The 24,622-nt window shown below is 45.3% G+C and overlaps 1 protein-coding gene across 1 annotated transcript in view; it reads right to left on the bottom strand.

The window, feature by feature from the left end:
* maml3 (mastermind-like transcriptional coactivator 3) overlaps positions 1–24,622 on the bottom strand; it is a 76,927-nt gene that overhangs the window by 22,832 nt on the left and 29,473 nt on the right. The window contains exons 2-3 of the mRNA XM_037471149.2: positions 16,669–17,400; positions 15,377–16,303 (exon numbers count right to left, since the gene is read on the bottom strand). Coding sequence (XP_037327046.2) covers positions 15,377–16,303; positions 16,669–17,400 — 1,659 coding nt within the window. The remainder of the gene's footprint in view (positions 1–15,376; positions 16,304–16,668; positions 17,401–24,622) is intronic.

Raw genomic sequence — 24,622 nt, 5'->3', positions numbered from 1 at the left:
AGTGAGGCAGAAAGAGAGAGCAGAGATAGAGACATAGTGCCACACAAAGGAACGGAGCCTACACAAAGAGAGAGAGAGAGAGGGGAAAAGAGGGCAAAGGAAAAAGAGAGAGAGAGAGGGAGCAGTTGAAAGTAAAAGAAGAGGAAAAAAGGCAGTGAGCATGAAAAGAGTGATTTCTGTGTGAGATCAGAGAGTGCAATCGCAAGGCGAAAAGTTAAAAACAAGCACGGGGGGGGGGGGAAAAGGGCAGAAGAGGAAGGAGAGGAAGGAGAGCGTATAGAGGTGACAGAGAGGTGAGAAGACAAGAAGAGAAAGAAAGGGATTAGAAAAAGAAATAAGGAAAGAAAAGACACATAGGCACGGTGTGGTGCTCTGAGCGACTGGTGGTCACAGAAAAGGTGTGTGTGTGTGTGTGTGTGTGTGTGTGTTTTTGCATCCACATGGCAGAAGCAAGTAACATTTACAAAGAGGCAGCTGTTCCATTAGCTACTGCCATTGTGTCTAATTACATCCTGGTCTCCTTAGACACACGCTCACACCCTTACACACACACACACACACACACACACACACAGAGCATATGTGCATATAAACACACAATTGCCGCCTCTCCAGCCAACCAAGAAATCCCTACCATGCACGCTAACAAGGAAAGGAACTTGGAGCGACAGAGCCACAGCGTGTGTGTGTGTGTGCGTATGTGTGGGTTAATCACAGTGTCATGCACACTCTCTTAAAACCCCACCCCCCTCAACACAAGGATACAAGGCAGAGAGTGTGTGTGTGTGTGTGTGTGTGTTAGCCATTATCTCTCTCTCTCTCGCTCTCTCTCACACACACGCACACAGACACACACACCTCCCCCAGCCTTTGAGGAGAGGAGGATCTGAGGCTTTGTGAAATACCAAACATACCGGAGAAGCCACATGAGAGAGAAGAGGCAGCTTTTGAGGAGCCTCAAAAGACACACATGCACGCACACACACACACACACGCGAACACGCGTTTACTGAGACACAGGGCTTGCAGTTGTTACAGGAATGAGTGTTTTCATACGCAAACACACACGCACACGCTAAGCTTACATGATGTAAAAGCAGATAGACAAACACACTCACAGAAACATACAAATAAACCCTCACCCACACCCCCACACACAGAAGTCCTCCCTAATCAGCTCAGTGGTGTAGCATTTGGATGAGAAGCACTCCAAAGACTGCTCGACAATAGTGAGACAGGAGAGCTTACATTGTATTAAACCAGACAAACGGTACAAGCATCCTTCAAGCTAAGCCCCGCTGCTAACCTGCTGTGTGAAGAACAGAAACACAAAGGCACGTTGCGGGCGGCCAAAACACAAGCATGCTTTTCCATTAACTCAGGTCCAAAAGGTCCCAAGGACACCAAACAAGGAAAGCACGGTGTAAAATCATGCCGGAGCACCGAATGATGGTAATGACATAAATGTTGCTTTATTGTCTACAAACTACAATTACTACTCTGCAATAACTTGTGTGTCCCGAATCCACGCTTGTTCTGTTTGGAAAGATAAAAAGTAGAAACAGACATTCGGTTTTCATCGCATGTCTGCCCACCTCACATTGTCAAATGACCTGTCTTCATATCAAAAAATAGGACACAAGAATGATTGGGAAAGACAGAGAGAAGATGGATCTGGCATTTCATCTCGTTGAGCTCGTTATCAGAAAACAGATATCGCTCTCTCCCTCGCACGAGCGCACACACACACACACACGCACGCACACACACACACACACACACACACACACACGCCGCCACACAAGTTTCTCTCATCGCACGCTTACGACGGAAATGGGAGGAGTTTGCCTCATGAGTGACGGCATTACCGTTGCTCCCAGGGCACGTTGTCCATTACAGCTCATTACTTCCCTAAATCGCTATTCATTTTCAACAGGGCGCCCTGTGGTCTAATCCCACCGCGAGGAGGAAACGGGAGGCCGTACGGCAGGGTAGGAGAGAGAGGGAGAGGTAGGGAGAGGTAGGGAGAGAGAGAGAGAGAGAGCGCGGCCATGTCATCAACGGAGAGGCACAAAGCAAACACAACATCCGAGGAGATGCATGCGCCCCCCAACGACGTAGGTATGAGGCGCGTGAAGGAGTCACATAGTTACATTTCCATCCCCCACCTTGATTTATGAGCTCAACCTGGGAGATTGCTTTTCAAAAGAAAGGGAGAAACACATAGTGGCCTGGCTTTTGGAAGACACACATCCACACACACACACACACACACACACACCATCATACTCACACACAATGTCATCAACCCATACCATGTCAAGGTGAAATGGAGAAGAAAACAAATAGATGTTCTACTGGTCCACTCTAAAATGAATGTTCGATGCGCGCACTTGAATGATTTATCTTTTCACCATCTACATGGAGCAATCCGCTGGACGATAAAGATGTAGAGGTGTGTGGGTCTGCAGATTGCACCGCACCTTAAGGTGTCAAATGGTAGGGATAAGGTTATCTCCTTTCCATGGCTTCCCCGGTTGCTGCCAAATGTCCCACAGAGTGACGGGTAAGAGCCGCAGCAAACAACAGTTTTCGGAGAAGTCCAGGCATTCTGGGGGAAAAGAAAAATCCACCTGCACGCCAATTTAAATGGTACATCTCCTAACCTACAGCTTTCAAACCCCCACATGAAGAGCGCTAATGCTCCTGGTGTGTTGATTAATGGCCGCGGTGGAACAGCTCACCCCCCAGGGGTTGGGGTAGGACACTAAATGAGGTGGGTTAGTTTTCCAATATATGTGCATTCTGGTCCATACAAAAGACGAGAGAGTAAAGTAAATGCTGTGAAATCACACATTGTGTGTGTGTACTTGTGACACCTGGTCAGCAGCTGCCATTGCTACATTCCTATTTTGGTTAAAGGACGACATTGTGACGAATGCATCGGAGTGCGTGTGTGTTTGTCTATTTCTGCCATGTGACAGTGTCCAAACCGGCCAAAAGTGACCCAAATGCCCTATTGTGTGACGCAAAATAGCAGTCAACCAGTGGTCCAGGTGTCAAACGGTTACTGAAGACGGATGGCAGCTCGTTGGAGCTTCTGTGTGTGGGTGTCTCTCTCTCTCTCCCTCTCTAGAAAAAAAAAAAGAAACATATAACCTCTAACGCCCAGAAATAGTCCTCTGAATGACACTGTCAGCAGGATGTGTAGTCTATTACCGTCCTGCCAGCATGCTCAGCTACTGCTGAGCTGAACCAGGCAATAACAGCAGACAGTGCTGTTGTGGATTAACCTACATCGTAGTACTAATGTATTAAAAGGCTCTAATGCAGGTATTTAGCATTTCTAGATTTAGAGCTACTTCTGCTTCCAAAAAGGTCTTAAAAAATGAATGCAATACACCGTTTTTTTGTTGAGAATTTACACAGTATGACAAAACATTACATTGTGACGCCATCGTATCAATATTTTCTTACATCTTTACAGTGTGATCGGAAGTGTTGCTTCACTTCCTGAGAAAGAGTCCATTACACAATTATGTTGCATCACATGCCACACACTATCACACAACTACAGGTAAATGGACTTGCGTTTGTATGTAGCAGCTTTCTACTGTTCCGACAACTCAAACAAACCCATTCACAGAAAGACACACTAACACTAACACACCCACACACACACACACACACACGCACACAGCCAAACAAGGTGCCACTTGCCCGTCAGGATCTAAATTTACTAATTCACATTCACACGCACCCACTGTTAATAAAGCCTCGGGGGCAAATTGGAAGCAAAGAAACTTGGACATATTAATTAAACTTCCCGCTTAGAGAACGACCCGCTTTACCTCTGAGCCACAGCCGCCCCTGAACCCCGCTGAAGAGCTTTTATACATAAACATAGTACGACGTTTTCATTGCAATCTTATCTCTCGGCACCACAGGCTCAGGTCAAGGCGACCCGGCTGAAACCCGGGCTAAAGTGAACTTAAGCACCTATCCAGAATGACGAGATGTGCAGCCGATAAAGGGCTCTATCCCCGTCCTGCTCCTGTTCAGCTCAGGTGCATCATAAATAACACTCTGTGAGTTGCAGCCTCAGTCCGAGGTGCCGGTCCTGGTACCGCTTGGGGATGCGGGAGCCGCTTCCTTGGCGATGTGCTGGCGGCCAGGATTCCCACCGCTAATGATGACAGAATACAATCTGCACTGATATTATTTTAGGAAGCTTGTTAGTATATTCTGCTCTTGTGACTTCTCCACTCTGGCATTGTCTAAACCCTCTGGTCGCCTGTGCTAGAATGTTCAAATCTAGCTACTCAGAAGTATCATTGTACAGTATAACACAGCGTGACAGATGTAGACATGTTCTCAATTGTGCTGATGCGGTATAAAAGAAGCATGTGAGTGGAAACGCCACTCCGTTATGTTACGGCACGCTCCGTGCTGCAAAAGGAAATAAAAATGTGCCAACCGATCAATTAACAAATCTGATCTTCAATTAAAATGTGTTAATAGTCCACCGTCTTGTTCCGACATGAAGATGTATGCCCCCAGGACCGATGAAACATGTGAAAACACAGAGGCAGAGCCACAAACACAAATAGACAGGCATTGTTTACTGTACACACACACACACACACACACACACACACACACACACACACACACACTCTGAGCCACGGTAGATAATATGCACACACATAAGGTATACACACAAACACACACAGGTTTGCTGTAGTGCAGGTAAAGCTGTGCTTTCCCAAGCAATATGAACTTTGTGTGAGAGCGGCAAACATTCCATGTGTGTAGGGTAAGCAGATTTTCTGCCTCCTGGTGCAAAAACTACAATGAGGGAGAGAGGGGTGGGGGGGGGACGATGGAAATGGGAGGGAATGACAATGTGTTTTCCTTCCACAGAATGTTGGTAGATGAGGAATGGTCATGGAATAAATTGGGGAGGTGAGATATCTTTTTTCTCTCGAGGACGGCGGCAGCATGGAGCCCATAGACCACGTGACAATGTACCTGCATCGAGTCGAAGGCACAAGGGTAGAAGGTTAGAAATGTAGTGTGTGTGAAGAAGGAAACAGTTCTTCTAAGACTCCTTACATTGCAGTTTGGGTTTCAAATTATTTTTCTGTTTAGTCTGCAAGGTTGTGTATGTTCTCTTTAAACATGGATGTTGGACAAAACAATAAAGATATATTTCAGCAGACTGATTTATGTTACTTACAAACACAGTGAAGACTTTGTAAAAAGTTTGTGAGCTGATATTTTTTTATGAACGAATAAAAATGCTTTGCTTGGTAACAGGCATTGTTCTTGCCTTACAGACCAAAAAAGTTAAACTTCGAAAACAATAAACTAAATCTCCAGGGAGAACAATCGCTAATTTGAGTCCTACACTGTAGCGCCCTAAATCAAGGGCTCAGAGGAAATCAGTCCTCAGGAAACATTGACTTCAACAATTACAAAAAAAACCTCTAAATCAGCAAAAGTGTCAAAATGGGCCCATAGCTTCCTTTGGGAAAATATATATTACAAATGTGTAATTTTGCACCACTTTAGGAGAAGCTTGTTAGGCGCTGATTCAAAGAAATGAAGCAGACACTCACAGAGACACTAAAACCAAAATGTTGCTGTTTACATTTCCCATAAGTTATTGTTGACAGATGCATATGAAATAGAGCAAGAGAGCACTTTACAGAGACTCAGGCACATACACGATACACTCACAAACTGGAAACCAACACATTCAAATATCCACAGCACAACACTAAAATAGAATTTAAAAACATAGATTAAACACACACACACACACACACACACACACACACACACACACTATGCAATTGGATTTTGCTGCTGCAAAGAGCAGCGCAGAGTTACATGAAGCATGTGAGACCGACGCTCGGTGCTGCCAAATTGAAGCTCTCTGTCTAAACTGAATTATCTTTGGCTGAGCTGCCTCACTGTGTGTGTGTGTGTGTGTGTGTGTGTGTGTGTCACACCATCTAGGAGTATGATGTGTGGTTGTGTAAGTGTCCCGGAATTAGTGTGACAACGCATCTTTCCTGGTAAGGGTGTGTGTGTTCGGGAAATTGAACGGGATGTTGGGAAGCCTGAGAAACAACCGACAGGACACACAACTTGCATGAGCACGAATTTGCTGGTATTGAGAATTCAGTCTCAATATTCCTGTTAGAGGGGTTTATGAATTTGCCGTATATTAAAAAAAACAATATTTAAAAAAATTGAACTCTGACAGACTGTTTTATAATCGAGGCGCAATTTAAAGAGCATGTTGCTCTTAGCTGTTAGGGCTGTTACTAAGACGCCATTGAAAGTTATGGAATTACCAGTCATCATGGATAATGGTATGGTCCGCACACCTTCACAGGTGTTTTCACTTAGCACGGCTAATTGGGCCGCTGCTCAGGTGCTCAGCTCTAACGAGGTGCAACGATTGAAAACCCCCATGTAGCTAGGTTAGTAACCGCAAACTGTACCAAACAAATTGGAAATAATAAAGAGAATACGTGCAAACTTTTCAATGCTGCAGCATGTCATACTGTTTACCTTTTTGATACTAAAACAAAAGATTTAATTTCAAATGATATAGTACTATCTAACAAGAATTTCAGCATAACTCTGTAAAACATGTTAGGAAATTAAAAGTAGTAGTATGTTTTTGTTAATATGCCTATTAAATGGTGTTTTAATCTAAACTACACTGTTTTCTGCTATTGTTGTGGTGTTACTTCTCCTCAGGGATACTTTAAGTTCCTTTAATCTCATATGAACTATTCAGATAAGAAAGCGGAGGTCATGCTGCGAACAGGTGAGTCTGATTTTAATGCTGGAGATGGAAGATTTATGATAATTATTGCAAAAAAGCAGGAAACCAGATTTCTGCATTAATTTAATAAAGATAGTCAGTAACAAACTTCACCAACCAGGGACATCTGCCTAAAGATATGCAAATTATATCTGAATAAAGTGGCTGACTGAGAAAAAACCAAGATACATGTATGTATAAATATGTGTCCATATTTAACTATAGAGGCTAAAGTCAATATCGCATTCTAGGTGTGAAGCTGAAGATATTAAGAGCAAGGACAAAACTTATTATTATTATTGTCCTCCACCATCAAGGTTCTGAGTCGTTACTGTGTATTTAAGTGGGTATTTGATTGTTAACATAGAGTAATATCCTGCCTTTGTTTCGGTTTGGATTCTTCTGGACTGTGTTACAGTGAAGGGAAGCCCAAAAAAAAGAAGATCTTTACGTGTAAACATTACAAATCACTACTTAAACAACCAAGCATGATTTTCATCATCAGAAGCATCTGAAAATATTGTGCATCTTGTAACAAACACCCTGATAAAAATGACTTAAATGAGCATAACTGTTTCCTATGGACCTAAATAATGAATCAAACGATACAATGTGTGCTTTTTGTGTGTGTGTGTATCTGTTACTGAATGAGAGGGAGTTATAGTGCCATTGGGAGAGAGTGTGGGAAGAACGATAGGGGAAGAAAATAAAAAGATGGAGGGCGCTTTGTGCAAACCATCAATCACTTTCTCGGGGTTCAAGTTTATTTGGCTTCATTTTTTTCTTTTCTTTAAATATACAGCACACAGAGACGGAGAGGAGCCAGGGGATGGAGAGAAGGAGAGCACGACAGAAGGACAAATGGGGGGAGAGAAAGGAGGTAGAGAATAATATACAGAAGGAAACTACCTGGGAGTGAGGGGACGAAGGCGGTGAGAGACGAGAGTGCCGAAAAGTCAGGAAAGTCAGGAAATGAAAGGGTAAAATAAGGGTTATGAAAAGCCTTCTGATATGTGCATGAATTGTGAACGGACATTTGTAGAGGCACCAGCACGGGAAACAAATCTCTAAAATGAGAGAGAAAGGAGAGACCAAGGGCTCATGTCGAAGTGGGTTTTCTCTGCCTTTGCGTGATTGTGTGTGTGTGTGTGTGTGTGTGTGTGTGTGTGTGTGTGTGTGTGTGTGTGTGCGCGTGTGCCTCTGGACCCACAGCCAGCCTCAGAGCACTAATGAGAGACCGGAGCTCCCTTCGTCTCCTTCTCCTCAATCACAACTCCGTCCCTCCTGCTCTATCTAAACCGGGTGCGATCGTATGTAGGTTACTCTCACGTTGAATCACTCCATCTGTCCTCTCGTTCCTCTCTTTTCAATGAGCATCACGCAATGTTTCTCGTGTTGTGATCGGTTCTCCGCCATGTGTCCCAAAACAGCGCACAGTCCATGTCCAGTCCTCTCCATGGTCTCATACAGCTCTCCTTTTTCAGTGCAGTTTAATATCGCATGAGTCACAGTTCCTCCTTGCCATCAAGATTATTCATTCATTCATTCATGTATTACTTTAAATTATCCATCTCTTTTCTCATGTTACACACGTAACTTTATATCATTTCTCTATCATATTATCTATACTATAGCTGCCCCAAACAGATGAATGATTTCGCAGTGGGGGAAATCACAATTCAAACCTGAGAAATGTACGACCCCAAATGGAAGCTATTAAAGCTCAGTGTTTCCCCTATGTTTACAACTTCAGTGGGTAAGGGGGTAGGAGTAGTGCTCTCTGTCTGATGTGCGCCCCATGCGCCCATACACGGACATATACACACATGTGGGCGAAACTGTCGTAGCTGTCAGCTCGCTTTGGTTGAAGCTAACGGCACACCAAATCAGCGCAGCCAGGATCCTGATGAGATCTATAAGCACGTAACACCCATCCGACACTTACTACACCGGCTCCCCGTCTCATTCCGTATTGACTACAAAGTTCTCACCTATATATGCAGAAATGAACATGCACCTCCCTGTCTGGAAGAACTACTGACTCCCCAAACACCCCCCTCCCCCCCCCCTTAGATCAGCAAGCAGCGGGCTCCTGCGGATCCCCAACACCAGGCTCCACACCATGGGCGACCGGCCTTTTGCTCGGAAGCGCAACAAATTTGAATTATTTCAGTTTTCCTGTCTTCCTTCTGCCACTCTCTTCTCTCAGTATCATCAGGTACATAACTGTTGGATTAGGCTCCTTTAAGAATGGATTCGCTGTGTCGGAGTCGTTTGAGATAAATGGCTCCAAGGAGTCAATATACCCCCACCACTACCTCCACCACCAGTAACACCGCCTCTTTCCTCTGTAAAACAGAGGGAAAATTCTCAACCTAATCCTCAAAGAGCCATCCCACACCTCCCCCCCCTGTGTTGCACCCTCTCTGTCTGCCTCATCCCTTTTAGTTATTTCCTCCTTCCTTTCTCTCCCTCCCTTCAGCCCACACAGGGGAGTGATGGAGAGTGTAAGAGTGATGGACGTGTGTGACAGACAGGGTGGGGTGAGGTGGGTTGGAGAGGAGGAGAACGCGTAGGTGAACCGTATGACTTTACAACACTGGTTATTTTTGTTGCGTGTGTGCATGTGTGTTTACCTGCTGGAGCATGCCACTGAACAGTGGTGAGTGGTGTTAATGGTAAGTGGCAACACGTTTGTGTGTCTGTGCTAGAATCTGACTGAGCAGATGGGAAGGGTGGGGTGCATTTTGGGGACAAGGGCGGGGTCACATCTGTGTCGTCCCCCGTGTTTGTCTTTGTGTGTGTGTGTCACTTGGCATGGTGGCCATATTTACAGTCATCAACACAATAAAAGGTGATTAGCAAGTCGGCAAGAACATATTATTACAGAGCGGCCTCTTGTCTTTCTAACAGCAACATGATTTTCCACCAATCTCTTTCAACGTGTCCCAACAAAATGATATGCTGTCTATTTGTACACCTTTTGATAGTGCACTGTCAAAGCAATTAGTAGCTGTGCCTCATGCCGTATTCATCACGAACCTATACTCAAGTCCAACCTGCTTATAGCATGTAACATTTGGACAGAGACAGGCCGTCGTGTGTATTTACACACACACACACGCACACACACATACACACATTCTACCCTTGCCTACCCTCATCTTGGAGCTGCCATTGATTCAGGCTGCAAGGTGCTATGGGCAATGGTTGCCATGGCAACCGGCAGCCGAGCAAGGCAGCCAAAGTTTGAGCTGGCATGAGAAGAGTCTGTGTTTGTGAATGCACGTCTGTGTGTGTGTGTGTGTGTGTGTGAATGCAGATTGTTTGTGAGTGTCTATAGAAGTGGTAGAGCAACCAAGCATGAATTTTAGTTTCTGTGTGTGTGTGTGTGTGTGCGCGTGAGGAGCTGGCGGGGTGACAGCAGTCTGTTTAGTATGCAGCCTTCTGACTGCATCTCCGTTCCTCCCTCCCTTCGGCCCACAGACAGCATAAAAATGACCCCCCCCCCCTCACACACAGACAAGCACACACAGCTGCGGTTGCTCTCCTACATATGCACATACTTAAAGCCACATACACAGACACCATGGGCCTGCAGACACATTGTGTCAAGACTGGTTTACTACACATTGAGGCCCGCAGGTCAATATTGCAGATGAGGTTAATAGTAGAGATGGCGTAGTTACAGACACGCACACACTGGTGATAAACAGTCCACCATGAAGTCACATTCCTCTGAAAAGTATCCTGTTGGTGGAGGCAAGTATTGATATTTCCTCTTCTGCCCTGTGTTCACACCCTCAAGGCGTGTCAGAAGGGTGGGGATGGTCTGTCTCAGTGAGTGCGTCTTCTCCAGCGCTTTCGGAGTGAACCAAACAGCGTCCGGTGGAATGTGAGTGTGTGTGTGTATTTTGTTGCGGAGTATCAAGGAAGCACAGGAATTGTTTGTGTCTAACACACACACACACATACAAATATATAGATACAAAAAAACACTTTTGGTGTGCCCACTCTCCCCATAGATTTGAATTAAAAGGACCAAGAAGGGTATTAAAAAAACATATGCACAGTGAACACATACAATGATGCACACAAACTCAATATTATTGATTGGGACTGGTGGAGTGGAGCTCTGCACTAACAGCTTCCTATAGGCATAGGAGTTGTTAAGGAGGAGAGGAGGTAGGTGGAGAGGGGATGAGTATGAGGGGAAAGATGGAGAGAAAAGGTAACATTGGACAAAAGAAAGGAAAGGCATGTGAGGAGAGGAAAGGATGAGGAGGAGAGGAAAGGATGAGAGGAGACAAGGAGAGGGAAGGGGACAGGAATGAAGAAATGGACCGCACAAGAGTTTGTCCTGTGCTTGTCGTAACACGAGGCATCTCAGAAGGGAACACATGGAGAGAGCGGAAACACCAGAAGACGGTAGTTTCCACCCTGCCCCCGTCAGTGCTTCACCCGGACACCCCACCACCAACACCTGCCTCCCCTCCCCATCCTCAGAGGCTCTACACAGGATCTGAGAGCTGCTCAGCTCAAGCCCTGACACGTGTGCCTGTGAAAGAGAGAGAGCTGTAGTCACTTGTGTGTGCATGTGCATGTGTGCGACATGGAGAGAGTGGTGCTGGTGGTGCTGGTGGTGTGTGTGTGGGGGCAGAGTGAGCAGAAGATGAAATGTGTGTATGTGAGGAAGGAAGTGAAGACGGGAAGGTAATTTCTGCTGCTCATGGGGATAAATGGTGGGAAGAGGGAGATAAATGACTTGGTTGGGGGCCTCGCTGTCCGCAGCTCCTCCATTATTTTTTTTGAGGCCGATATAGATTTTAGCAATCGGTAGAAGTAAAAATTTGTCATTTGTTCACGTAAATTCATAACATTAATCTTTTTAATTTTACGTAACTTTCGTAAATTTAAAAATCTCTATGTAATAATAGGAAATACAGTGCACATGGACTTACAATTTCAGTTTTCAAGGGCAAATATTACCCAAAAAATGTATAAAACTCGCAGCACGTATTTAAGCCAGGTTTTCCCAGGTATCACTGCACCTTCTTTGGGACAGACTGCAAATCATATGATGCCACAAGCATTTTGCCATATATGAATTTTCAATTGGGACTAATAACCATTGTTGTTTTCAGAACAACATTTTATTTTTTAGAAAAGAAAAGATGACTGACTTACACTTGCAGGAGATGTCACTCACACATGTCTTATAAGCTAAAATAAGCCGACAATATGGGTCCAGCTAATGTTTTGTTCAGGTTCTATTTGGTTGTTGTGTAGAGATAAACTGGCTCAGTTTGTATGCGTGTATAAATGTGTGTGTGTGTGTGTGTGTGTGTGTTAAGCTTTCCACACTTGCGACCTTGTGGAGGTCAGCTCCTCCTTAGAAGAGGATGGAGACAAAGGGAAGAGAGAGTGACAGGAGAGGCATACCTCTGGACAGAGAGAGTGGCAGAGAAAGTAGAATGCAGGAAGAGCTTTGCCGTTGTGTCGTGACTCACGGAGCTATTAAGACCGCCGTGCTACACTCAAGATCTCCTGCACACACACGCACACAATCATGTGCACACTTCGACACCCGCGTATTCATCCGCATATATACACGGCCAAAACGTCCCGCTCCCATTTATCAGGACGACATCAGAAGCCCACCTCTGAGCCCAACTCCTGCCAATCTATTCTCACCCAATCATCACTCAGACAACCCCAGAGACCCGCCCCCACGCTGCTAGCTTCACACAGCTGCACAGACGCTTGTGCAACAAGCCACATCCGTCTCATAATCATTCTGTTACACACACACACACATTGAGGCAACCGCATCCGTCGCAAGCAGACAATCACACAAACAGCTTCCACAGACTCACGCACGCGCTTTTGCTCCCCCACTTGCTGCTTCCACTGAGACATCCACCACCGTGGCGACGGTAACCGCGACAACGGGCATAAATTAGCGTCATGGCGATATGCAAAGCGAGGGAGCAACAATTAAAGCTTGACTAACGAGCTTTTGAGGAGCGAGGCTGAAGTTTCCCCGAGCAGCTGCTAACTGGATTAGCCTAGGCTACACACACACACACACACAAACATAGGGGAGAGAGGATGGAGCAGAGAGAGAGAGAGCGGCACCACCTGTGAGACGACACACACAAACACACGAAGGTTAATTTTAACATTCACTAACGGAGACATAGAAATCAGAATCTAAATCCAGCCAAGGGCTGCTTGAGCGCAGTGAGAGTCTTCATCATTATGTGGTCAAATAAAATATTGCAAAATGGTTTTGGGAAACTGTTTAAAGAAGGCATTTTCAGATCAACATAAAATAGATGTTAGAGGGAATTATGACTGGGTGTCATTAGCTTTGCAGCTTTTAATACATAATTATATCTACTAATGCCAAGAAATAAGATTGGGGTTGTGTGTTTCTGTCCAAATTACAACTATAGAACACAACATCAGGAACCTACCTATTTTGGACCAATCAAACAATTATTCTGTTATTCAGTTTAAAACTGAAGCACCTCCTTTGCAAGGAGGAACCATCACATAAAGGAGCCAACTGCCAAAGCCTTTGTTAAATCGGATAAAAATTGCTTGCAATCAAGTTACCTCAATTTCAAAATCCATTTCCATTAAAAAGTATTCCAGTGATGTTGTATTGCAAAATATATTAAAGTAGGGAAATTCATGAGAGACATCACCAATATTAATGCAGCGTAAACTGAGAGACTGTGGCTTCTACTGCTAAGTGTGGATCTAGCTCTGAAAACACTGGACACTTACCCATAATGCAATTTTATAATAAGTTTCCTCTCCCTGCCTCATTGTCTGTTAAACTTTATATTCTAAATCCCAATGAAATAATCATTATTTTCCCAGAATAGACAGCCCATCCATAGCCACAAAATACATCATGAAAATGTTTTCATGAGCAAAGTTTCGCTCACCTGGTGGAGTGACATTGATTTGCAAAATTGGTGGATTTGCCCTGTAACTGGCACCACATGTTGTCCAAATTCGGTAAATATTGCTGAAATAAAGCTCATGTGCACCCCCTTCCATCCTAATAAATGTCATTACAACGGAACTAGACACATGTACAACTGTGAATATTTTGTATTTCAGATACCTTATTTTCGGTTTCCAACCCCTTGACTTTCTTTTTAATATGCTCGATCCGCACTCTACAATAAATCTCTCTTTCTGCTTTTGCCTTTTTAATTTTTTTCCCCCTTCACACACACATCTATTTCCTCTCTTCCCGGTCTCCCATTCTCCTCAGCTCACTCAAATAAATCTCCCCACCTCCCCCGTTTACCCCTCCTCTAGCCAAATCTATGAGACACACACAAACACACATGTGCACAGACACTCACTCACTCACTCACGCACACAAACACAAAACCCTTCAGGCAGCAGGCACAAAGGCCCCATATTAATAAATCGGCTCCTTTATTGGTGCTGAGTGTCTCTGGGAGGGGGAGAAGGAGAGGGAGGAGCGGAGGAGGAAGGAGGAGGAGCAGGACAGGAGACGCAGCGTTCGCCAGGAGGGCGGAGGAAGAAGAGGTGACAGGCTGACTGTAGCCATATCATGAACAAAAGAGAGGCAGAGAGAGATAAAGGGAGACAAGTGAAACATCAACAGGCACGCACGCACGCATCAGCGCACACACACACTTCCTATTGACAATAACACAAAGGCCCTGAGATAATGACGCTATCCATAAAAGTATGATGTTTAGTAGGTGTTTAATTCTGAAAGGTGCAGTCCACCCACACCTCCTCAAACCCCTCCGTCCCGTGGATTGTTAAGGGCACCTGACACCTGGGTGAACCACCGGAGCGCTCATAGTGGCCTGTGGCTGTCGCTGGGCTCGGGAAACAAACTGCCCGAGGTGGGCTTTCGGTAATGACAGCAGCGAGCTTGGCTTAGTGGTCCAATCTCAGCCATCAGTCAGCTGTGACAGATTGGGGATATGAGCTAAGGAGCCGTTTAGCTTTGGTGTTTAGTGTGGTGTGTGCGTGCATGCGCTCGTGTGTCTGGGTTGAGGAGGAGGTGGGGGGCGGCTATCAGTGCTGCTAGTGTTGCAGAGGCATCAATACAGTGTCGACAGGCCATTTTCCTATGCCTATTCCCAGCACTGGCTTGTTGCTGGGGAAACTACCGCCATTTTACTTTCTACGGCTGCATGCCTGCACGGTTTTGAAAAACAGCCATCCATAAACCGCGCCAGTCAACTCTTTATTAAGCCTATCGTCTCCTTACGCTTTGGCAGAGTGCGTCTGCTTGGGTTGGGTATTGGTCCCTTCACAAGGTCATGGGTTAAGTGTCCGATAACACCCCACCAGGAACTTATCTGCAGACATCAACGCTTTCTATCTGGATCTGAAGAAGGACTTTGGAATAAGAGCTCTACAAACTAAACTCTACAGACAGTGGAAGGACACCTTCCTCCACTTCACAAATACAATGCAAACAACTTTCCGTAGCCACGTGGATTGAATCGGAAGTTCTCTTACCTGTCCATGAGCCTGCATGGCGCTGTAGGGCATGTTCTGGTTTAACACCTTCTGCTTCATCAGCAACATCCTCTTCTGCTCCTCACTCAGGTGGGCCGTCTGCCCCGGGATCGGCCCCTGTGTCTGCCCGGGCCCCGCGCCCTGTCCGACACCGCCCCCGCCACCCATGTAGGGAGGCATCATGGGGTTCTTGACCTGATTGTTCCCTCCCATGGGAGGAGTCATCCGCTGGCCCATGTGGTCAACCCCGCTGCCGCTGAAGTGACTCAGCGGTTTGGTGTTGTTATAGGACAACATGGCTGCGGTTTGTTGCTGCTGTTGCTTGGACAGCGTGTTCTGGCTGATGCTGTTTGGCTGTGGCTGGCCCATCATACCCATGTGGTTGTGAGGGAGGTAGTTGCTCATGGGGGCCTTGGGCACATTGTTGGGGGTCATCCCGGCCACTAGAGGACCCTGTGGCGTGTTAAAGGCTTGCGGTGGGTACATCATGGGGCTGTTGGGTTTGTCTTGGTTAAAGGGACCAGAGTTATATGGACTGGTTGGAGCACCTGCAGGTGACCAGCTAGCTGCTTGCTGCTTCTGCTGAAGCAGTTTAGCCCGTTGCTGAGCCATTGCCTTGAGCTGCTCTGCTGGAGAAAGTTCAGGCGTCACTGGTCCAACGGGCTGACCTCCAGGGGCCACTCCTGCCACTCCGGGTCCTGTTCCCACCTGACTTACCCCTGGGCCTGGATTCATCATGTATCCGTTCCCGGGCCTAGAGACTGCTTGTGTCTGAGCCTGGGTTGGGGTCTGAGGGGAGCGAGCCACGCAGTTGTGCAACGGCGAACCGGAGGCCATGGCAACTGCTGGAGACTGCTGCAAAGGTTGCTGAGGTGGCGTCCCATTGGCAGTGGTGGCAAACTGAGGGCCTGACGAAGACGGTCGAACCTGAGGAATACAAACACAAAAGAATCCCATGAGACGCAGATACTATTAACTCTCAAAGTAGTTCAAAATACGGGGTGGCCTTTACCTTAGTTCAGACCGATTTACTATAACTATATTATATTATAACCCCAACATTTAAGGTTTGTTTCACCTCACAGTTCTATTTATGTATAAGTAATTTAGATATGTCTAAACAGACTAATGGCCAGATTTTTTAACTTTAATCAGCTATTTCTAGCCATCCGCTGGAATCCTTGTATCAGGAATGGATCTTAAACAGTACACACAGGTTATTATGATAGTATTGCTGTGTGACTAAATTCCCTAAGAGTTCTCCTATTAGGGTTGAGTCTCTTAGTACTGACCTGTGGAGAGCCCATGGGACCCTGTGGCCCTCCCTGTGGAGGCTGAGGAGGAGGAGGGGGCAGAACCGCTGCTGGTGGAGCCGTTGCGTTCCCAGCTGCTTCTTGGGGGCCTGGTGTCTGATTGTTGGCCGGCCTGCCAAAATCTGGCTCTTTCTTGTCCTCAAAGTCCTCATTGAAGAGGTCGTGCATATCGTCCTCTGGCACAGTATTGGCCAGCTCATCGATTAGCTCCTGCCACTCTTGGTCGTTGAGGTTGATGTCTGAGAACAGTTTGTTCTGATTGGACAGGGACTGCGGATCAGAGGACTCCATCCCACCTCCGTCGTCCAGTGGCTCCTGTTTCAGGTCTTTGAGGAGGCCGAAGCTGTCCTCCAGGTCTAGCGAGCCATTGAGCTTCATGTCTGCGAGATGGCTGCTGCCGTTCTTGCCCAGCTCGTCAGATGCCTGACCTACGTGGTTGCCGTTGCTGTTTGTAGTGTTATTCACGGTAGAAGTGTTCGGCCCGCCAAGTATGGGCTTAATGTCCATTTGGTGATGCAGTGGAGATATGGGTGGAACATTGCCGCTATTGTTGTTGTTAGGGAGACCAGTTAGTGAGTCCAAACCACCAGAGCCTTCCTTCCGTACCCGTTTGGTAGTCGGTGAGTAGCTGCCTCCATCACAGATGCCATTCTGCTCTCCATTAAGAGGCGATCGTGCACTGTCCAGTTTCCTCTTTACAGTCTCCTGGAGCTGTAACAAAAATGACAGAGAAAATAAATTAGGTCTGGTGAGAGCAAATGTTAGTAATATGAAGACTTTTCCATGGTCTTCGAGGCACTAACATGGGAAGCAACAAACCAAGTCAAAAAGACAATAGGGTGCTTCCTCTCAACAACTGTGTTGTGAATGCAGAGGTGCGCTGAAAATCAAAAGATGTTCTCACAGCGCACATGAGCGTTTACATTTTCTTAAGCAATGAGTAAAACACTCCATGGGTGATTGGCAGGCTGGAGTCAAGGTGCTCTGAGGAAGGAAAGATCAAAAGACCAGCTTGTTCCGTCTGTGGCGTTCTCCCGATTATTAGCATCAGCCATCGGGCACCCAAGCTGCCCAGTCTAAATCCACACCCCATTCTTAGCTGTACGGCAGACAGTCTGCTAAAGCTAACAGTCTCTGTCATGGCGCAGACGAGATAACAACAGGGTGCAAACAAACACTGGCTGGCAATTAAGGAAATCACTATGATAGACTTGGGTTGAAGAGGAGAGCAGTTATGGAGGTACAGCAAACCAAAACCCAGACATGGCAGGAGAGAAGTGAGAGAAAGGGAAAGGCCCAAGACTATGCCAATAACCATTTTACCAAAACAAAACATGTGTTTTCCATCACATGGAGAAACATGTGCTTTTTGAAAACAAGTTTAAATGAGAAAATGTGTTCAAACTTTTGACCGGTAGCGTGTATAATTTCACCTCAAAACACACATCCTTTAAGAAGGTTGCAACAAACTTTATTTTGAAATTTTTATTTTGAAGTATATATATATCCAGGGCGAGACAGTGTCAGCATGAGCGAGGACATGGCCTTAGAATCTGGGTGAGGGAGTATTAAACCATTAAAACCTTGTTGTGAGTCTTTGTGTTAGGTCACCAAGCTGGTGACTTCCTGGAACACACGGTGACTGGCACACTGTAGTCGTCGCCCTCAGGAGAATAGCAGGTGTGCTGGCGGTGGTGTGTGTGCTCAGGTAAACAGTGGGAATTGGCAAACAAAGTCATGGAGCATTATCCCTACCAACTGGAATGAAGTGGGGATAGTGACATTTGCTTGTGTCGCATGGTGGTTACAACTGTGTCCACTGAAGGTATCGGCAGGCTCAAGGCACTTCCTCTTTAGCGTCAACTTTCAGACTGTCTCCTAATACAAATTAAGAAAATTAAGATTTTTTGGAATTCCCAAAAAATGTAATAAACTCTCAATCTCAATTGTACTCCTAACTTCAAACACTGATGACGTTGGCAGAGGAACAGCAGATGCTATTAAAATGATGGATTGGAAAGATTTGTGAAAGGGTCCTAGGGTGCAAATTTTGTACTTTTGTACTGAAAGCAGAAGATTTACTCAGAAATAAGAATATGTTTTTGGTAAAAGCAGAGGCACACGCTTGTCTATACTGTACAAAGATTGGATAATGGAGTTCTCGTATCATTCCTTTTTTCTACAAATGCCCTGAATTCAGTAGCATATAATAGCAGGTTATTTTGGTCCCGTAGCTTAATATCTTGTATCGCAATTGATTTGATTTGTAAAAGAAAATTAAATAAATGTAGCTTCCTTTTCAAAGGAGGTGGAATTAAATAACCAGTTCAGTATTGCCAAAAGCAATCCAAGATAATTAAAACAAAGATGACAGTAAAGAACATGTATAATGTAAAAGGAAAAACAGTACAAAGGTGAAACTCCTCTCCTATCTCATTCCTCCATGTGAGAGAATCAAACACACACACACACACACACACACACACACACACACACACACACACACACATATACACACACACACAGGAAGCAGTGATGCTTCCTGTGTGTGTGCAAATGCATGCTTAGCTCTTGTTATTCAGATGGAACAACATAGAAAATATATTCTGATTGTATTCTGACCTTGAGGTGGACCCACTCAAGCTGGTAGAAGCACAAAGAAACTACATCACAAAACGCACACACGACAACACAAAGCACACAAATCCTCCCTTTTTGACTGTCTTGGTTTACTGGTGTGTGTATGTGTGGGGCGGGGCTGTCAGGTTAGCTTTCCCCACTCTTTTCCACCATGACTGACAGCCAACCTAATTATATTTATGGCATGATAAACACCATTAGTACTGACAGCCAGAACTATAGTGTGTGTCTGTGGGTGTGAACTATTATGCTGGTGTAGCCATTAGGGGAACAACTGAGGAAAACACGGGAAAACACACATCTCCTCTGTCACGACACAACTTCATCAACTGTGCATTGTGTGTGTGGTCATGCAATCAATGGGTTTTAATAATTCAGGTCTTCTAAACCCAGCTTTCGTGTGTGTTAAGAGTGTTCGGATGTATGTGTTCTGTGTGTGTGTGTGTGTGTGTGTGTTGACGGCTTCCCCTAAATGCCAGTGACTCATGTTGATAATAACAGACTCTGCTTTCAAAGCCCACCTATAAAAACTCCCATAATTATTATCCAGGTGTGTGAACTACAGCACCCTCCCACAGAAACATGCACTCACACAGACCCACCTGTAAAAAAAAAAAAAAAAAGAAATCATTACCCGTTAAACCTACTTGATACAATTCTGAATAGATGGAGAGAAACAAAGAAATAGAAAATGATGCATGACTCAGTATGCATAGATTGAGGAGCGGAACAGGATGAGCGAGAAAACCCAGAACCAGAACAAAATACCCAATATTAACCGCAACTAATCTTTTGTGTATTTTATTGCTATTGGCAACCTGTAGTCATTACGCCACGTTTATTTCATATATATATATATGTGTGTTGTTTGACAAAAGAAATCCTGAATTGAGAGAAACGAGTGTTGGCACGTGTGAGAGAAGGAGAGAAAGAGACATCGAGAAACAAAGAATTTTGGAGCGGTTTAATCAATCCGGAGTGCTTAGCGAGAGCGCCGGGAAAAGAGCGTCGGCATAAAAAGGACGAGAGGATGTAAAAGAGACAAGACGAGAGGGAGAGAGAAAAAGGAGGAGAGCGCTGCTCGTTTCCCATCCTCTCTGTATTCTTTGACACAAACACCTGCTGACTGCTCCTCTGTCGGCTCGCGCAACAGACAGAGGGAGAGAGGGGGGATGACAAAGATACAGAGAGACAAAGGTAAGGGAGAGAGACAGAGACACACACATTGACACACACACACAAGTTCAAAAGATGGAATTATTTGTCAGGCAGATGGTTTTCTTTTCTTTTTTTCTTTGAATTCAAGAGAAAAGAGATCATGAAGCAAAAGGAGTGACGGAGGAGAAGAAGAAGAAGCAGGGAGAGAGGAGGAGGAGGAGGAGGAGGAGGAGATAGGTAGCTTGATGGGAAGGCGGAGCGCGCCAAGTGACAGCAGGGAGCAAACGATGAGAGGGTGATCAGAGAGGGAGGGAAGGAGAGACACTGTGATGGAACCACTACGGTGCTGTTGTTATAGCAACCTGCTGCTCTGGTGCTTTGTGCGCTGCATCCTCCTTCTTCCTCCTTCTTCTTCTCCGCTCGCTCACTTATTCCCTCCCTTTTAAGGTCGAGCATCCTATCGAAAACCTTTAACTCAACGGTTAAAGAACACGCCGCGACAGTCGCATAAAACAAGGACTTCACGTGGAGGCGGACCTGCCCCTTGACATGAGGATGCTGATCCAGTACGGGAAGACACTCTTACAGCTAGCAAAACATAGTGTGTTCCTCCTAATACTGATCACAAACCTAATCAAAAGCCACGCATCAATCACCTCTTCTTTAAAACATGAAGCAAGACATTTAGTCCATGGCAGCCAGCCTCTTTGTACCCGTTCTCCCTCACTGTCACATTATCAGAGGAGAGTGCCGTCACTAATAGATGCAATACGTTCATGCCATTTACGAAAGAAAAATACAAGCTGCAAGGTGATGACCAATGTAAAAGAAAAAGCAGAGTCCAGAAGAATCCTCATCTTAACAACACAAAGGAGAATACACGGCTTTTATGCAAACAATAAAAGCCCCGGAAGGAGCAATCCGATAACTAAACTGAACCTAAGACACTAGTGTCCACTGCTCATTATCATATTCTGCAATTTAAATATTACCGCCAAAAGCAAACATATGGGAAATCTATCTGTCAAAGAGTATTAATTATCATCTACATTTGTAAACAAATCACAACATGTATTTGTGTGCAAAGATGAATCATTCAGAGTGAATCAGGTAGCACAGATCCACAAATATGGGTCGTAATTGTCAAAATTTCACTTTGTTTCCGCGGTGAAAGCAAGCATGTACTTTGCCTGAAAATATATGTGTGTGTGTGTGTGTGTGTGTGTGTGTGTGTGTGTGTGTTGTGTGCTTGTTCCTAGTCTGGCCCACTAGACTGTGAAATGAGTCAATTAAATCAAACAGGCCTTTAATAAGAAAATGTGGGTGCCGCTGTGTGTGTGTGTGTGTGTGTGTGTGAGCGCTGCTAACGGGGGTTATGACAAAAAACTCTGGCAGGTATCCACCTACAGTATATTAAACTATAACCTGGCATTAAATGCTGTGGTTAAGTGGTGGGGTCTCTAACTTGTGATAACAAGTTTGTCCACATCAAAAACGTGTTCATGGAACTGTGCGTCGCCAAAAACCTCCCTTATAGGAAAATCATTGGTCAATCAATCATCCAAAAATCATACAGAATGAACATTTAGGATTATTTCACACTGACATAATATCGAAGGGAGCTTGAAGGCCGCAATCATACAAAATCAGGGGTGGTGGCAGAAAATAAGAGCCCTTCTATCCTGTTGAATGAGGCCGCAGCGGCTGCGGAAGCGTTGACAGCAGAGGATGCCAAAATGAACGTGTCGGACGAGCCTTATTTTACTCCTTAATGAACCGAAAGGGCCTCAAAGATTAACTTTGAAGCTTATTGTACAACAAATGTCACAAAGAAATTGGAGTGCGGGGGAATGGGCGCACATTAGGAGGGGAAACAGGAAGGAGAGTCAGAGAGTCTGTCCTTCATCTCAAGGGCACTGGTTCACGCACACGTCAGCAAGCATCTATCCTGCTGCAGGGTCCTTGAGCAAGTCACTGAAACCCACAAGAACTTGCTCAAAACGGGTGAGCAGACTAAAGATTCAGAGAAAGCTTAAGACCTTAGAAGGAATTAATGAGGAGATTGATACCACTCTCGTGTCTGTACACTAAATATTTAGCTAGAGCCAGCAGATGGTTAGCTCAACTTAGCATGACGAATGGATCAGTGGGGAGGGCTGGGGGGGGGGGGGGGGGGGTTAGCTTATGTCAGCATGTGTCCTTGTCCTCCTTCAAACATCAAACAAAGAGTTAGGTCAGTTTTGACTGTACAAAATCCATGGCCTCCACCCTGACACCTTCAAATTATTTGGAATGTCTTCATTCTGAAAGAGAGGGAAAAAGCGCCCGCCAGTCTGCCTCCTGTACACAGGGGGTCTGATGCAGCCACAATACACACACAATACTATTCTTCGAAACGACAACAACTCCAAATTGTACCTTCCAATTCTGCAAATGAATTTCAGTTTGAGTGTTGGCAGATGCAAGTAACACACTGGAGCGCCTCTGATTGGGGAAACGCAGTGATTTCTCAACAGTTTCATCCTTTCAGAAACCAGGTCCTGACCAAAGGAAATCAGCTGTGTGAATGGAGCTCTGGATATAAAGCCTTGATTACTTATTACGATTATAATAAACACAGATGTAATGTAAGAGTAAAGATACAACTATTAACTATTTAAAGAGTTACATAGTTGCTGTGAGGGCAATGTTGGCCAATGTTGACTGATACCAGACAGCAGATAACTGACAAATATCCCCCTGCAGAGGTACGTATACCAGTAACACACACACAGAGTACACTATGGTGGTTTGGTTTATTACAGCGCTTTGTGATATACATTGTGTTATTTGTGTGTATGTGCACTACAAAGATATTATAAGCATGCACATGCGTACATGTGATATCAGCACTTTCAAAACCTGCTGACCAGACATAAAAAGCCAAGGGCCACAGAAGACCATCACTTGTTCCCTCCCCAACTACCCCATCCATCTCCAACCCCCGACTCACTGACACTGAGACCTTAGTCTGTGTGTGTCTGTGTGCGTTTGGGTGCCTGTGTGGGTGTGCTGGTGAGTTTGAGAGGGAAAGAAAAAGGCAGCAGGATAAGCAGCAGTGTGTGTGTGTGTGTCTGTGCAAACAGACACATTCACAAACATTAGCATTGAACGCACAGCTAATTATCATCCAACTCAAGGACGTGTGTCTCTGTGTTCATATTTTAGAGATACAGTTCAAGTAAAAAAAGGGCAAGCAGAAAGCAGGGAAGCAACAAAGCGAGAGGAAGAGAGAGAGAAAATTAGGGGACAAGTGAGGGGAAACTGTATGAGTGTGTGTGTGTGTGTGTGTGTGTGTGTGTGTGTGTGTGGTTCCTGGCTGAGCAGCTCTTCTCTATTTATAGAGTTGCGGCTCCTTCCTGTTTCTGGAGCTGTACCATCATGCCAGGAGGGGGTGGGGGTGACAGAGAGAGAGAGAGAGAGCGAGAGCGAGAGAGAGGGGAAAAGGGAGAGATGAGGAGAGGGACGTGTGAGTGGGTGTGTGGGAGGGGAGACTGGTCGTGTTTGAGTCTTTAGTAAATCAACAGATCCACCCCCCCCCCCCCTTTTCCCTCTCTCTCTCTCACCCCATCCCTTCTTCCTCCCCCTCCCTCTCTAACTCAACAACATGGGCTCCGCCTGCAGCTACAAAGAATACACACACACAAGTGTGAGAGAAGAAGAAACGGAAAAGAAACAGTCAAAGCTAAAAGTGTGCCCCGCTAATCACTTATCGGGGCACTTGAGCATCTGATGGTGGCGTTTGAGTTCTGCCGCACAGCCGGACGCTGATAATGAAGAACAACTGTTCAGACATGATTGCCGACATGAAACAACAGGGCAGGCAGGCAAACAGCAAACTGTTGATCTATTGGCTTCCCAGGACCATGTGGGATATATCTGTGTGACTGGAAATGGGTTTTGTTCTGATTCAATGTTAGTCTCTCTGGAAATCACACCGAACGAGTTCAAGACTTGTTAAAAACCTATTAGAAACACCCCCCCCCCCCCCCCACAACATTGTCACAACAATTTAAAAATCATAAGAAAGAAGTCATTATTTTACAATGTAAAATGATTTCTCCAGCACCTGGAAACTAAACAAATTTGAGTATTT

Source organism: Pungitius pungitius, chromosome 9 (assembly GCF_949316345.1).
Source record: "Pungitius pungitius chromosome 9, fPunPun2.1, whole genome shotgun sequence".
NCBI lineage: Eukaryota > Metazoa > Chordata > Actinopteri > Perciformes > Gasterosteidae > Pungitius > Pungitius pungitius.
Note: the sequence above shows the minus strand (reverse complement) of the source record. Positions and strands in the feature narration are given on the sequence as shown.